The 15,536-nt window shown below is 55.7% G+C and overlaps 1 protein-coding gene across 14 annotated transcripts in view; it reads right to left on the minus strand.

Annotated features, from left to right (window-relative positions):
- ZNF385C (zinc finger protein 385C) overlaps positions 1-15,536 on the minus strand; it is a 56,840-nt gene that overhangs the window by 12,574 nt on the left and 28,730 nt on the right. For 3 of the 14 annotated variants that reach the window (XM_043904603.1, XM_043904602.1, XM_043904600.1), the window contains exons 2-3: positions 2,228-2,966; positions 248-1,040 (exon numbers count right to left, since the gene is read on the minus strand). The exons of 9 other annotated variants lie outside the window; for them this stretch is intronic. In XM_043904603.1, coding sequence (XP_043760538.1) covers positions 248-1,040; positions 2,228-2,770 — 1,336 coding nt within the window. In that variant the 5' untranslated portion in view covers positions 2,771-2,966. Of the gene's footprint in view, positions 1-247; positions 1,041-2,227; positions 2,967-8,074; positions 9,110-11,954; positions 12,505-15,536 lie in introns of those variants that run through there. 2 more of the 14 variants (XM_043904601.1, XM_043904609.1) reach the window with 2 other exon arrangements.

Genomic DNA, 15,536 nt, shown 5'->3' on the forward strand with positions numbered 1-15,536 from the left:
TGCGGGTAGCGGCGGGGGTCGAAGATGGCCGCGAAGGCGGCCACGGCGTCCAGCGAGGGCCCGGGGTAAGAGTCCCGTAACCCCCTCCGCATGGAGTCCAGGAAGGCCCCCCGCAGCCGCTCCAAGCCCTGGACCGCAGCCTCAGAGTAGCCCACCAGCTCCACGCCGCGGTAGGTGCAGCGGCCACGGCCCAGATCGGGGCTAGAGGATGCCAGTTCCTGCAGGAAGCCCTGGAGGCGCGCCCCACCTGAACTGCACTGTGCGTGGAGGGAGGCTGTAGCTGCCATCACCAGAGGCTGCAGCAAGGCCAAATCCGGCTCCTCTGGCTGCAGGACAAGGGCCAGCTTCTGCACGGAGGGCAGAACATCCAGCAGGAGGTGGGTGAAGGCCACGAAGGTGAACTGGCGAAGGGCGAGGGCCAGCGCCCTTGTGGTAGGCGAGGCTGGGGCAGAGGCCTCCAGGGTGGGCACCAGGCAAGGCCAAGCCTCAGCCACAGCTTCCACCACTGGCAGCAGGGAGGCCCAGGGCACTGGCCGTGGTCCTGCCAAGTCAATAGCTGCAAGGTCCAGTGCCGCCCTGAGTTCGGGGACCACGTGAGAACTGGGGCCGCCGTGCAGGCGGAATAGGGCATCCAGTACGCTTTCATATTCACCTAGGTAGGCAGGGGGTTTGGGGTCTGTCCGGCCAGGGAGGCAGTGTAGCTCCGTGAGCAGTGGGCAGGTGGCCCGGAGCTGCGGGCACACGCTCCCCAGGCGGTCACTGGGGAGGCTTGAGCTGAGCCAGGCCAGCTTGGATGCAGACACGCCGAAAGCCTGCAGGATGTCCAGGAGTTGGCCAGCAGTGGCCTCGCCTTCCTGTAGCTCCACACTGCCCAGAAAGGTGGTGGCAGGCTGGCCATCGCAGGGGGACACCGAAGTGACAAACAAGGCCAGACTGTGGGACTCAGACCAGTCCCTGGTCTCGTCCAACACCAGGCCCACATACGGGGATGCCTTCAGGCGCTGACGGGCCTCTGTGTGCAAGACACTGGCGATGGCCACCTGGGACAGCCAGGGAGAGAAAAAGAGGGAGGACAGGGTTAGGCTTGTCCTGAGAAGGCGAGGCAGACAGGATGGGGTGATAGAGCACAGGCCTGGGGTTGGACAGTCTTACGGACTAATCCTAGCTTTGTCACTGGCTGTGTGACCTTGAGTGAATCATTTCACCTCTCTGTTCATCTCTGTTTCCTCGAGGCTAATACTTGCCCCCAATCTCCTTAAAAGGTTGTTGTGACTTACCAATTTTTTTTTTTTAACCCACACCACACTGCTTCTGTGATCTAGTTCCCTGACCAGGGATTGAACCCAGGCCCTCAGCAGTGAAAGCTTGGAGTCTTAACCATAGGACCTCCAGAAATTCCCGTCCATGTAATCTTTGTTGTTATGTTTATAAATGTAAAAGTGCTTTAGGAATCATAAAGATTCTAAAGCGTCTTGTTAGTTTCTCTACAGCATTGCCCCAGTCAACCTTATTCTTGAGGGTCTCCCTCTGCTCAGCTGCTCTGGGATTAACTGATAGGTTGACCGGCCACGGGTTAACCAGGGCCCCAGCTGCATGCTGTTTGTCTCTCATCTCTTGGTAGGATGAGATCCAACCCCCCCCACCCCCACACCAGCCCCCAGGACTCATAAAGCCAGTACCTAGGACAGAGCTACATGAGTATGCATGTCCCCAGTGGCCATGTGGGTGATACTGAGTTTCAGGAAGACCAGGGATAAACCAAAGGGAATGGGGAAGCCCATGCCCTGCTCTCCAGCTCCAGAACTTCATGCCCTGACTGTACAGGACCTAGTTTCTCAGCAGAACTCAGAAGTCCACATTTTTATATGGAATGTCTTTTTTTTTTTTTAACTTGGAGTCTTTCGGAAACACTGTGAAATCTACCAAAACATGCCTGTGAGCCAATCAAGCCCCCAGGCCACCAGTTTGCAACCTCTGGCCTAGGTAGTGAGTCAAGCACCCCTGAGCCCCTGAGGACAGAGCCTGGTCCGGCCTCTTCACTGTTAGGCGCCCCGCAGCTGGCCCAGGGCCTGGCACCTAGTATGCCCTCAGTGCAGGGAGGATGGGCAAAGGTGTGAATGAGCTGCTTTGGCCTCTTCCCCCGGGGCCTGGCATGCTGGTGCCATGCCCAGATGGCTCAATGTCCTCCCTCCTCAATCCCTCCCCCACACCCCTGGCTGCCACCCACCTGCATGTCCCTCACCCTCCTGGGGCTGTAGTAATCACCGTGCTCCGTGCCCAGCAGCGCCTGGCACAGGTTGAATCTCTGCAGCTCAAGCAGGGCAGAGCAGCGGTCGTCAGGCACTTCCTCCTTGGCCATGCAGTACACCGTGGTCAGCACGGCCACTTTAGCCGGGTCTGCTTCCACCTTGACGCCCCTGGAGCTGGGGGTGGTGGCCAGGCCTAGGCAGGCCCCTCCGCCCTCAGCCTGGCCCTCAAAAGAGGGCTGGCCCCGGTTGGCAGCCAGAGCCTGGCGGTGGGCCCCCGAGGTCACGTGGCGCAGCAGGGCGTGGCGCTGGAAGTTGTCCGTGCCCACGGTGAAGGCATTCTCCGCTCTGCCATGCTTGTTCCGCACCAGGGCCTGGCGGCACTCGAGGCAGAACATCAGCTTCCGCTCGTAGTCAAAGTCCAGCCAGGTGAACTCCTCTTTCCAGTGCTCGTTGAAGTAACGCTTGCACTTCTTGTTGGAGTTGGAAGCCTCTCCGGCTGGTTTCTTCCCTGGGGGCACCATTCCTCCTGGGGGGGGCTAGGGCACCCCCAACCCCTGCACAAATGCTCTTGGCCCCCCAGCCTCCCCCGCACACCGAAGCACCTCCCTTGACAGGGGGAGTTGGTAGGGAGGCAGGAGGGGGGCAGCCCGCCAGGCTAAGGGGGACCATTCATCTAACTTAGCCAGGAAAGTCTACTTCCGCTCCGCTGGTGGGAGACTGAAGGTGAGAGAGACAAGGGAGAGGTGTTAGGCGTCCGCTGGGGGTTATGCTGCCCTCAGAGCACTCCCCGACTTGGACCCAACGGGGACGGGCTACTGGGAGTGGGCCACAGAGTGTTATCCCAAGTAGGTTGAGGTATGGGTGGTCCCAGCTCCCCAGCAAGGGTCTCCCTCCATCTGGGACAAGGCATCGATTGCTTTGACTGCTGAAGCATGTCAGAACTCAGAGCTGGAAAGACTGGCACATCTACGCAATTTTATAGGTGTGGGGACTGAGTTCCGGAGACCAACAGTGGTTCTCAGGGCTCACGAATAACTCGTGACTGAATCCTGACACCTTGACCAAAGGATAACTGGTGTCTTCAGAAGGAAGTTAGCAGCTAGCTGAGCTCCCGGAGCCAGAGGACCAAGAAACAGGATTGGTCTTCTCTGGAGCTTCATTCCCTAAAGACACACATGGACACACACACACACACACCAGTAGTGCGGTTCTGGGAAGGGTAGCCCAGACGTGAGGTGAGGGCTGGGTTCCAGATTGAAGGCAGTCCGTGGGTTGCCCCTACCTCCCTCACTCTACCACCACCCCTGGTGCTAGATGAGAATGAGCAGATCAGCCCCAGAAGGCCACGCCAGCTGACAGCCAAGACCTGCCAGCTCTGCTTCCTAATTCTCTTTCACACCTGCCCTTCCTCTCTGTTCACTGACAACACCACCACTTACTGAGTGTGAACTGAGTCAGGCCCTGTGCTGAGGGTTGTGATGACTCCATTAGGAGACCAAGATTACTCTTGCAAGTATAATCTTCACTTTGGACAGGAGGAAACTGAAGCTCAGGGGCTTTCAGGGACTTGCCCAAGGTTTGCCAAGCAGTAAGTGGCTGAGGTGGAATTACTGGGTTGGCCCCAAAGTTCATTTGCAGTTTTCCCCCATATCCTCTTGGGCTTCCCTGATAGCTCAGTTGGTAAAGAATCCACCTGCAATGCAGGAGACTCCGGTTCAATTCCTAGGTCGGGAAGATCCACTGGAGGAGGGATAGGCTACCCACTCTAGTATCCTTGGACTTCCCTTGTGGTTCAGCTGGTAAAGAATCCGCCTGCAATGCAGGAGATCTGGGTTCAATCCCCGGGTTAGGAAGATCCCCTGGAGAAGGGTAAGGCTACCCACCCCAGTATTCTGGCCTGGAGAATTCCATGGACTGTATAGTCCATGGGGTTGCAATGAGTCGGAAATGACTGAATGACTTTCACTTTTACATAACATCTTTTTTTTTTTTCACATAACATCTTACAGAAAAAAAAAAAACCCCAAATGAACGTTTTGGTCAATGCAATAGAACCCGAGTCCTCCTGACCCCACAGGCCACACTGAGACCCTGGCCTGCACCGTCTCATCTGGATTATGCAGCGGCCTCCACCTCTGCAGTGGTTCCCCCACTCATACCTCATGAAACAGCCAGAGAGCAAGGCCACACAGAGATCTCACTATGTCACTCCCTGTGTCCATGTCTTCAGTGGTGTCCCACTGCCTAAGTCTACATACCTCGCCATGAGCCAGCGAGGGCCCCCCAACCTCTAGACATCTCCAGAAGCTTCCCCACTTCTGTCTGTTCAGTCAGATCCAAAGGCTTACCGTGGCCCGCACACATCAGTCTTACATTTGCACCTGCCTCTAGGCCCCTGCCTGGAACTCCTTTTTTCCCTGGCTATTTCCCATTCATTCCTGGCGAGCAGCTCAGGCATCCCTTCTGCCACCCGACCCACCCCCAGCCTGGGTTGGTACCTGTCCTCTTTGTTGTTTAGTTTCTAAGTCATGTCTGACTCTTTCACGACCCAATGGACTGTAATCCACCAGGATCCTCTGTCCATGGGATTCTCCAGGCAAGAACACTGGAGTGGGTTGCCGTTTCCTTCTCCAGGGGATATTCCTGACCCAGGGATCAAACCTGCATCTCCTGCATTAGGAGATGGATTCTTTACCACCGAGCCACCGAGAAGCCCCACCTGCCCTCTCATCACCTGTAATTCCCCGTGTACCAGTCTTTGTAACACAACACAGTGAACACAGGGATCCTCTGTGTAACTCTGCACTTGGTTCCTGAAAGGCCAAGATCACATTTATTCATTTCTATACCTCTAAGTTATTGTGCATGCAGATGACTCTCAGAGAAAGTTGATTGTTCGAAAGAATGAAAGGATTTATTTTGGCTGTATGAAACAACTTCTTGTTTCTGAGACCATAGGTTTAGTTGATTCTAAACTCTGAGAAAGCAGTGACTGTCTTGCCCACCTGATGTTATTCCCAGAACTCTGTGTAGGACCTGGCACTTACTGGGTAGGTACAATAAGGGTAGATGAGTAGAATTCCAGGGGGAACCCATTCAGTATAAAGATAAGCACTCCCTGTTGCCCGAAGTGGGTGAACCCTGCTGGTTCTCTTCCCCTGGATTGTAGGGGGGCAATTGGTACTGCTCATCACACTCTCCTGAAGCACACTTTTCTCTGACCTTCCAGGATCCCACATCCCCTGGATTTCCTTGCTTTCATCAGCCACTCCTTTGATGGCATCTCATTCTCTTCTTCCCAATTTCAAACCATCCAGAGTCAGAACCATCTCTGCAGGACACTCCTCTGGGCACCACACCTCTCTATCCAACTGCCTTCCTGGCTTTTCTAGACAGATCTCTCCTGCGTCTGTCCCTACAACATCTGCTCCTTTCCCAGGCTCCCTCACTCGGAAAATGGCCCATTCTCCCACACAGGTGCTCAGGCCAGAAACCTGCCTGTCCAACCCCCACGCTCTTCCGCATTAGGACCTGATCCAGCCACAGGTCCTATTGATTCCACCTCCCTGATCTACCTCTAACTCCTCCCTCCTCTCCATGCCTCTGCCACCATCCTTGTGCAGGCCACCGTCATCTCTTGCCTGGACTATGGCAGTTGATTCCTGATGGCACTCTGCATCTCCACTCTTACCCTGCTCTTGGGTAAGAGTGAAACTAAGAGAAACTCTCAGTACCAGAGGGGGCTCTTAAAAATATACCGCTTAAAATCCTCTCACTATTGGGACTTCCCTGTGGTCCAGTGGTTAAAGATGTGCATGCGTGCTAAGTCGCTTCAGTTATGTCCAACTCTTTGCAATCCTATCGACTGTAGCCTGCCAGGCTCCTCTGTCCAAGGGATTCTCCAGGCAAAAAAAAACTGGAGTGGGTTGCCATGTCCTCCTCCAAGGGATCTTTCTGACCTAGGGATCGAACCCGCATCTCTTATGTCTCTTGGCATTGGCAGGCAGGTGCTTTACCACTAGCACCATCTGGGATACCCCAGTGGTTAAGACTCTGTGCTTCAAATGCAGGGAATGCAGGTTTGATCCCTGGTCCAGGAACTAAGATCCCACATCCCAAAGAAAAAACCAAAAACCAAACAAACAACCCCCTCTACTGCCCATTGCTCTGAGGCCAGCACCAGAATCCCTTTCTAGGTGTGCCAAGTGCTCAGGCACTGCTGACCTCCCTAGGGGACACTTGTGCCTCCCTCCCCTTCCAGATACACTGGTCTTTACTCACAGTGCCAGAGTCCCATCCCCAGGACCTCTGCACATGCTGTGTTTTCTTCCAGAATGTTCCCACCCTCCCTCCCAACACTTTGCCTATTCTACTTCCCCTCTGACTTAGCATCATGGCCGCTCTTCAGGGGAGGCTTCTCTAATAATCCTCTCCCAGCAAGTCCCCTTAATTCTCTGTCACTACCCCCTGTTTGTTCTTTCCATCACACTCCCCAAAGTTTATAAATCTGCTTATTTTTGTGCAATTTCTATTGCTTGCACTCTCGCTGCCCACCCACCCATTCCCTCCCACAAACTCCCTGAGGGCAAGAAAGGTAATTAACTTGTTCCTATCTGGACTTCAGAGAAGGGAACCTTGGCTGGCACCCAGCAGGTGCTCCAACAAACTTGAGAAGTAAACAGGTAAGGAAGCAGAAACTCTCAGGCAGAGGGAGTGATGGAGTGGGCCCCTGGGCACCTATTGGGTAGCTAAAATAGCTACCTTGGCCATCCTTTCCTCCTAGATCCCATGCTGCTTCTGTGGCCTTGTCCAGTCCACCACCCAAAGGATCTCAGAATGAGGAGGAGGTACGAAGCCAAGATGACATCCTTCTGGAAGTTTGTCACGGCCTTTCCTGTACCTAGAGGCTACCCCATTCTGCAGAGGGATAAAACTACCGTGAGACCTAGGGTGTTCTTGAGACAAGAACAAAAGAGTAGGGAGAAAAGAGAACTGGGAAGATGGAAATTCTGAAACTGCACTGTCCAATAAGGTAGCTACCAGCCGCACGTGGTGGTTTAAAATTAATCAGAATTTTAATCTTTAAAAGTCAGTTCCTCAGTCACACTAGTCACATTTCAACCTCTTGATAACCACGTGTGGCTAGTGCCTATTGTATTAGATGGCCCAGAGAGAGAAAGTTCTCTGGGATGGCCCACATCCCAGAAAGTTCTATTGAACAGTGCTATTCCAAGAGATCCCTGCAAAAGCCATCGACATTCCCCCACCTCAACCTAAGGAAACCAGGCTGGGTGGGGCGGGATGTAAATAAGACTGACTATGTGACCAAGGTTAACCAGGAGGGTGTACCTGTTACAGACCCAGGTGGCCTCACACCTCTCCACACCCTGGCCAGCTGGATGGGGGCCCATGAGGCGATGACGTTGGCTGGTGGTCCCCACTCCATCCTTGCAGGGAAGCCTCAAACTGAGTGTTTATCTGGCTCTAGGATGAGGGTCCCCAGTCCCCTGCTTAGGCTTCTTTGGGTCCCTTCCTTTCGGGACCCCATTAGGAGGAGTTCCCGCTTCAGGCAGAGTAGGGGCAGGTGTCCCCTCTCCCACCCCGCAGGCAGCCAGGTGAGGTCGGGGCTCCCTGCACACCCCTACCCAGCCGCCCCGGGCCAGGCTGCGGAGGGCTGGGGAACTTCCTCTGGGGGGCGCGCGGTGGAGGAGCCCTCCGAAGGGTGCCGCCCGCCCCGTGCCAACTCGCCCGCAGGGCCCCCAGCCCCCGTCGCCGCCCCCTGCCCGGAGGCTCCGGGAGGGGGCGCCCCGCCCGCCGGGACTCACAGAGACTCGGGAGCCACCATCTTGCTCGGTGGACGCTCTGGCCGCGGTCTCCTTGGGCTCCACTGAGCGACAGCAGCCACTAGCGGTAACCGGGGCGAAGAGGCGCCAGCGGCGGCGGGGGCCGGGGTCGCCGGCAGGGCGGCGGCGCCGGGGGGCGCGAGGGGGGGGCTCGGCCGGCCGCTCCCACCGGCCTCGGCTCGGACTCGCGGCGCGCACTTGGCCAGGTGTCACTCTCTCACCCTCCCCGCCGTGCGCGCTGCAGCAGGAGCGACTCGGGTTAGACCGCAGGAAGGATGCTCACCGCCAGTGGGAGGGACGGGAGGCTTTCATTCATTACAAGTATCCGTGGGCGCCTAGAGCAGCTCACGGGTGAGAGCCAAACAGGTGGAGCGCTAGGGAGGCTATACTCTGGCAAGGGCTCTCAGAGTGATGAACAGAATGCTTTGGGATCACAGGGGAGCAGGCTGTCAGCTGAAAAGGTTACCAGCCTGGAGCAGCAATGGCGTTTCACAAAAGTGTCAGTGAGTGAGGTTTTACCAGGCGAAGGGCATTCCAGCAGCGGGAATGGCAGAGCCCTGGGGAAACCATCAGGAAGTTCAAAGTTCAGTGCAGGTTCTCAAAAGTCAAGATAAGGGCTTCCCTGATAGCTCAGTTGGTGAAGAATCTGCCTGCAATGCAGGAGACCTGGGTTTGATCCCTGGGTTGGGACGATCCCTGGAGAAGGGAAAGGCTACCCACTACAGTATTCTGGCCTGGAGAATACCATGGACTGTATAGTCCATGGGATGGCAAAGAGTCCGACACAACTGAGAAACTTTCACTCACTCACTCAGAACAGAGGTGTGGAAGCTCTACAGGGAATGCTGTGGATCTGATCTCTTAGTTTCCTAGGGGAACTTCAGGAGGTAGGTGAGCTGGGAAATTATGGGGGATCTTAGTTCCCCAACCAGGGATTGAACCCAGTCCCTCAGCAGTGAAAGGGAAGAGTCCTAACCAGGGAAAGTGGAAGTGAAAGTGTTAGTTACTCAGTCCTGTTTGACTTTTTTTTTGCAACCCCATGGACTATAGCCCACCAGGCTCCTCTGTCCATGGAATTTTCTAGGCAAGAATACTGAAGTGGGTAGCCATTCCCTTCTCCAGGAGATCTTCCTGATCCAGGAATTGAAGCTGGGTCTCCTGCATTGCAGGCAGATTCTTTACCATCAGGGAATTCCCGGGAAATCAATGTTTTAATCTAATGATCCAACGAGTTACTTGTAAGGGGGATGGCAGAAATGGGTGGGTGGGAGGAGGGACCTTTTCCTAGAACTTTCAGATATCCACACTCTCCGCTGTGTGGGTTTCATGCAGGAGTAATGTGGGGTTGTGGCACCCCCTTCCTCCCAGACCTGGAGGCCTGCAGGGGAGCTTCAGAGCTGAACTCCGGCCTTGGCAGCCTAGCACTTCGCCTCATTTTCCTCACCTGTGAAGTGGGAGTTACAGCTGGTGAAGAGGCAGGACGGGAATGGGTCTGAGGACTAAATGTGGTGCTGGGTGTGGAGGCCATTTGCAGAGGAGGTGCCAGGGCACTTGGTGACCCAGTCACCCAGTCAGCACAAAGTCACCCGGAAATACCCTCCAGCCCCCGCACAACTGGGTACACTCCTCTCCCACTCAAGGCCTAGGGCACACGTTGAGGTCAGGGCCTCTCAGGCTGCGAGCTCCCCGCAAGCCCCTTCACACCATGCTGCTCTCTGCCGCCCACTATCTGCCTTTGACATTCACTGTTCACCCTGGCACCCAGGGCCACCGGGATGACGCATATATCATGGCACACGCACACACATGTGTTGCTGCTTGGCTTGTGGGTACACTCAGACAAAGGGAGACACCCCTGTTCCAGGATGGTCCCACACAGCCTGACAGGTCTAGAATTCTGCACCCCTAGAATGGCCAGGTGTGTGCTGAAGGGTCTTGGTTAGCATCTTTTAAGAGTACACATTTTTATTTTATTTATGATTATTTTTGCCCCACAGCCCTGTTTGTGGGATCTTAGTTCTCCAACCAGGGATTGAACTGCCCTTGGCAGTGAGAGCTCAGAGTCTTAACCACTGGACCCCTAGGGAATTCCCTAAGTTAGCATCTTGCAACAGAACAGTCACCCTGGCTAAGTGTCTTGGAGCAGCACCTCCTCCCCGCCTCCATGGCCAGGGGTCTGCAGCCGGGACCCAGGACTCACTGGATGCTGCCTCAAGAGGGTGGACTGTTGCTCTGATCAAACTGGAACAAACCAGACTGAGTGATGGAGAAAAGACCACCCAAGGGGTCCAACCGAGACTGGGGCAGGGGAGCCGCACAGGTATCTCATGAAATAACGTCACCCTGCCTACAACCCAAGGGAGCGAGAATCTGGGGAAACTCTGTCCTGCTGCTTTGCCATCACTGGGAAAGAATCACACGAAAAAGCACAGGGACACACACCCTGAGGCCCACAGGCATCCACACAGAGAGTGACAGGGACAGATGCCAAGGAACACACACACGTCTCCCCATGGTGAGACCGTCTACGCACACTGACGTGTGAACACATGGAGGTCGTACCCACAGCAGACAGGCCTGCTGGCCAAGGGGCGGGCACAGAGGCCACGCACAAGCATGCACGTACACACAGACAGGCATGAGCAACAAAGACACACTCAGATCATATACACCCAGAGGGACAGACACATGAGGACACACGGACCCCTACAGATGCACATACAGACAATAAAAACAACAGACATGCAGCGGCACGCGCCGTCACAAAGTGAGGGGTGTGTTCAGGAAGAGTCATGTACAGAAACACACGCACCCCTTACAAAATTAAATGCATCTGACATACTCACAAGTTCAGGCAGCCAAACCCAGAGTCCCCTCCCACCCCTACCTCGAGTCACAGGGGCAGGTGATGGGGAGCCTGAGGCATGCGCGCACACATGCACACATATACACACACACACACCCCTCAAGTAGTAAAGTTGCCATTACTATCACAAATAAAACCAAAACTCTGTGAAGAAGGGGAGCCCAAGAGGGAGAGAGAGCCGAATGCAGGGAATGAGAGGTTGAACCAAGGTCCCCACTTTCTGCTAGGATTAAGATTCTTCCCCACATTCTTCAGCGCCCCCACCCCACTTCTGGGCTGGCCAGCACAATGGAGGCATCGGTGTTCCAGGCTCCTACCCTTTCCGCGTCGGAAGAAGACCCCAGAGCCCGATCAGGGGAACTAGCCCCACAGCCTCCAGCCCTTGCCCCTGTGGCAGGGGATCTCCCAAATCCTTAAAGGGTAATGGTTGTTTCCCTTGGAAAGGACCAGGAAACCCCTTGTATGGGGAGGTGAGCCAGAAGACCACAAATAAAGCTTGTGGGAGGGGCACTGATGTTGACCCCAGTGTGCTGGGGGACCTCAGTGGATGCTGTCCCCCATCTGCCTGGCTCTCTCTCTCTTTCTCTGCTGCATTCACAATCAGCTCTTAGTCCCCTCCTCGCCTGCTCCTCCAGGCAGCCCCTTAGAGGCATGGGAAGTATGATTTGATACAAGAAACCTCTGTAGCAGGCTCCCCGGACGACACACACATGCCCCAAGGTGCAGCTGCTTTATTCCTGCAGGCCGGACCTCCGGACCCAACCATTCCTGCCGCCCCCACCCCAGCGTTGCTCCCAGCAGGAGTGGGGGCTCCCCCTGCCCATACTTGTACCTGGGAAAGGTACCAAGAGTCAGCTGGTTACTGCAGCCTCTAAACAGACAACTTTGGGGGGCCAACAACAGGAGGAAAAGAATAGGGCAGGGGAGACGAGAAAGGCCCACCCTTGGCTAGAAGCCCCCTCCCCATCCCCCAGCTCAGGCGTCCTCAGCACTCACCCAAGAGCATTCTCTGCCTTTGGAGGCACCGCTGAGCGCTGAGTGAGGAGCAAATGAAACCCAGCCAGAGTGACAGAGGGAAGGGGTGGGGGATGCGCGGGACGGGGAGGGCGAGAGGGAGGGACTCTTGCTTCTGCTGGAGAGCCGTGGTTTCGGCCCGGGGAAGAAGCTGCCTGTTCCCTGGTGTCCCCACATCACAACCACTGATGGAGAGAATGGGGCTCTTCCTTCCCCGCAGGTATGGGGACAGGGGGAAGGTATCAGGGGGCCTAGTACCTCTCATACCGAAGAAGAGTTTACCCCAGGCCCCAGGAAAAGAGGTGCTGCCAGCCTCTTTTTTGCTTGCCAGGTAGTTCTTCCTGCTGAACTCAGCTGCTGCCGTAGGAGCCCCTGTTCTTCTCTCCAGCCTTACTCATCCTCTGCCCCTATTATCTTTTATTTACCTCCTTATTGGCTCAGATGGTAAAGAATCCGCCTGCAAAGTGGGAAACCCAGGTTCAGTCCATGGGTCGGGAAGATCCCCTGGAAGAGGGCATGGCAATCCACTCCAGTATTCTTGCCTGGAGAATCTCATAGACAGAGGAGCCTGGTGGGCTACAGTCCAGGGGGTCAGGTCGCCAAGAGTCGGATACGACTGAGTGACTAAGCACAGCATGCTACAGGGAAACTGAAGTTCAGAGTGTCCTAGAGTATTGGCCATGGTGATGTGGGAAGGGAGCCCAGGTGGCTTACAGGTCAGGACCTGGAGACTGCTGGATCTGCTACCTGGGCAATGCCAGGGAAAGGGGGAGAGGCACGTTTATCTGACCACCTAGAAGTTCTGTCACCCCGAGCTTACCCATGCCCTTCCCTCCCCACTCATCTTTTCTCTCCTCATTTTGCTCCTTTCTCCCCTCCTCTTCCTGAAACCTGCCGGTTCCCAATTCACCTGGGCACCTGGTGCTGGGAGGGTGGGGTGGCATGTGGCAGGGGAGACAGCCAAAAGCCACACAGCTGGATCCAGCCTCGCATTCCAAGCCCTGGGTCCCAGCGCTAGCCCCCCACCCCCTCAGCATCCTGTCTCCACCAGACAATAACCCATAATCTCTGGAGCAGCCAGTTCTCCAGCTGCAAAGAAGGCCTGGGGAGGGGGTGGTGGCAGCAGCCCCTGAAAACAGGTTTGTTAGGAACAGGCTCTGGGGGGAGGGCTTGCGGGTGTGCTCAGAGGAAGGAAACTCAAGCCCAGAGATAATTAACCCACCTAGAGACACAGACAGAACCTTTGTCTTCTGCGGGGCCGGGGATCTGAGCTAAGCCCCCCTAATTCTCCACCCAGACAGCCTTGCCTTTCCTGGTGGTCCCTAGGGGGAGGTGCTGATGGTCAGGTTCACACCTTTGGTGGGGGGTGGGGAGGCTGTCCAGGGTCAGTGAGGGCACTTACATCACCTACCACTTAAGGAGGACAGCAGCAGGAGGCACTGCTCGTTAGACTGCAAGAACTTCTCACTGGCCTTGGGGGTGCTGTGTGCGTGCTTAGTCATGTCCAACTCTTTGAGACCCCATGGACTGTAGCCTGCCAGGCTCCTCTGTACATGGAATTTTCCAGGCAAGAATACTGGAATGGGTTGCCATTCCCTCCTCCAGGGGATCTTCCTGACCCAGGGATCGAACCCACATCTCTTGCGTCTTCTGCATTGGCAGGTGAGTTCTTTTCCACTGAACCACCTGGAAGGCCTTGGGGGAGCCAAGGGGAAGAAATATGCACGCAGAGGCCTCAGGATGAGTTGGGAGGGGCCACTGAGGAGGAACTGGCAACCAAGGGAGATGCTGAAGCCATGGGGGGACAGGCTGGAGGGCTTTGGGGACCTCCTGATGGGACTGAAATTAATCCATCTGCAGAGAGTGGGGGGTGAACAGCTCACCAAACCAGTGACTCAGGCATGACCCAAGCTCAAGGTCTTTGATCTCTGGGGCTCAGAATGCAGCCAGAGGTTTCTTCAGGCAAAGACTAGGAGAGGAGATGGAGGGACTGATTACAATGGGAGCTAGGTCTGAGGGCACGGGGGCCGGGAAGAGCCTCCACCTGCCACTCTGATGCCTTCTCATCCCCAAAGGCACAGGGACATCTAATACAACTGCAGCCATCTTTGCTCTGAAATCCAACACAGTCTGCCTCCATCTCTGCTTTCCTGTCCTCCTTAGGGTCTACCCTGCACTCCTCTTAAGCCAGAGCATAAGACACTTCTGAAATCCCCTTCTCTCCCCTCTGGTGTCATGTTGCAATGATGGGGGGCAGGGGATGGGCCAGCTGGGTCAGTCCTGCCAAGAGACAGGGGGAGGAACCAACTGGATTTAGGAGGTTCCCCTCCCTGTCCCTGGCCAGCCTAGGCAGAGCAGGAGATGGCTGGCATCTCCCCATTTTTCAGTTGAGGACACCAAGGCATGGGTCCTGAGCACTTGATCAGCCTGTCCTGGGAGCCAGTCCACCTGCTCTTGGCTATCCCCCCTCCCCATTCCTGAAACACTAAGGCTCCATCTCTCTTAACAATCACAAGGTGGGGAGGGCACAAGCGATGGGATTTAGAGTCAGAGATGCTAGGATTTGAACCTGGCTGTGTGGCCTTAGGTCTGTTGCTTACACTCTCTGAGCTCTAATATATTTCAGTTTCTAACACAAGGGCTTAATGCCAATCATCCACATTCTGGGATATCTGGGTAAGAAAGGAATGCTCTGCTGCACGTGGAAGTGCTTTGCAAACAGGTCATCTCCTAAGCACATGCTCAACTTGGTGCTGGGCGTACATCACAGCTCTTGGTCCCCCCAGATCGAGGTCCAGGTGTCAGTCCTCCACGCCTGGGGCTGGCCCAACATCCACACTAGAGGTTGGAGGTAGGAGGATTGAGCCAGCAAACCTTTCTCTCTATGGATGTTCAAAAACTACCTACAGTTGTTTAGGGGCGTGTATGTGTGTGTGTGTGATGATCAGTAGGGTCATTGAGTTCAGCCATATTGGAGCCAGGGTTCCTGGTGCCCACCCCTCTCATAGGAGGATGGGCAGGGTGGCTGAAAGAGGGCTCAAGATGCATTCCTGAAGGATGAAAGGGCCTGCTCTGTGTGAGACCAGTGGGGAGGAAGGCAAGTAGGGGAATGACCTGGAGTAGGGGCCAGGGGGAAGGGTGGGGTTCCTGCTGTCTTCCCAGCCAATGCCCTCCCTGGGCGCTCCAGGCTCAGTCAGGGTGGAAGCTGGGTAAGGCTGAGTAAGGAGGGCTCTGTCCCAGGCGTTGGCGACGCAGCTTAGAGAGAAAACGGCCCCCACATCTCCCTCCCATAGACGCCTCAGGGACAGGATCCTCCAGACACGATCCCGCCTCACTGCCTGTGATGGCCTGTCACTGTGCAAGGCGCCAGCCCCACAGACCCCTAATCAGAGTGACAGCTCCAGGAGGCCTTCTAGAACCGGAGCCTCCATGGGGCCCGACTGGGCCGTCCCCCCCACTCCCTCAGCACCCTCCCAGGGAACGGGCGGGGCGGCCTTCCTGGCTGCCACAGGACCGAGATCTCAGGCGTCCAGGAACAGAGCCGTGTGTTAAGGCCCCTCACAC

The sequence above is a fragment of the Cervus elaphus genome, chromosome 5 (genome assembly GCF_910594005.1).
Source record: "Cervus elaphus chromosome 5, mCerEla1.1, whole genome shotgun sequence".
In the NCBI taxonomy this organism is placed as follows: domain Eukaryota; kingdom Metazoa; phylum Chordata; class Mammalia; order Artiodactyla; family Cervidae; genus Cervus; species Cervus elaphus.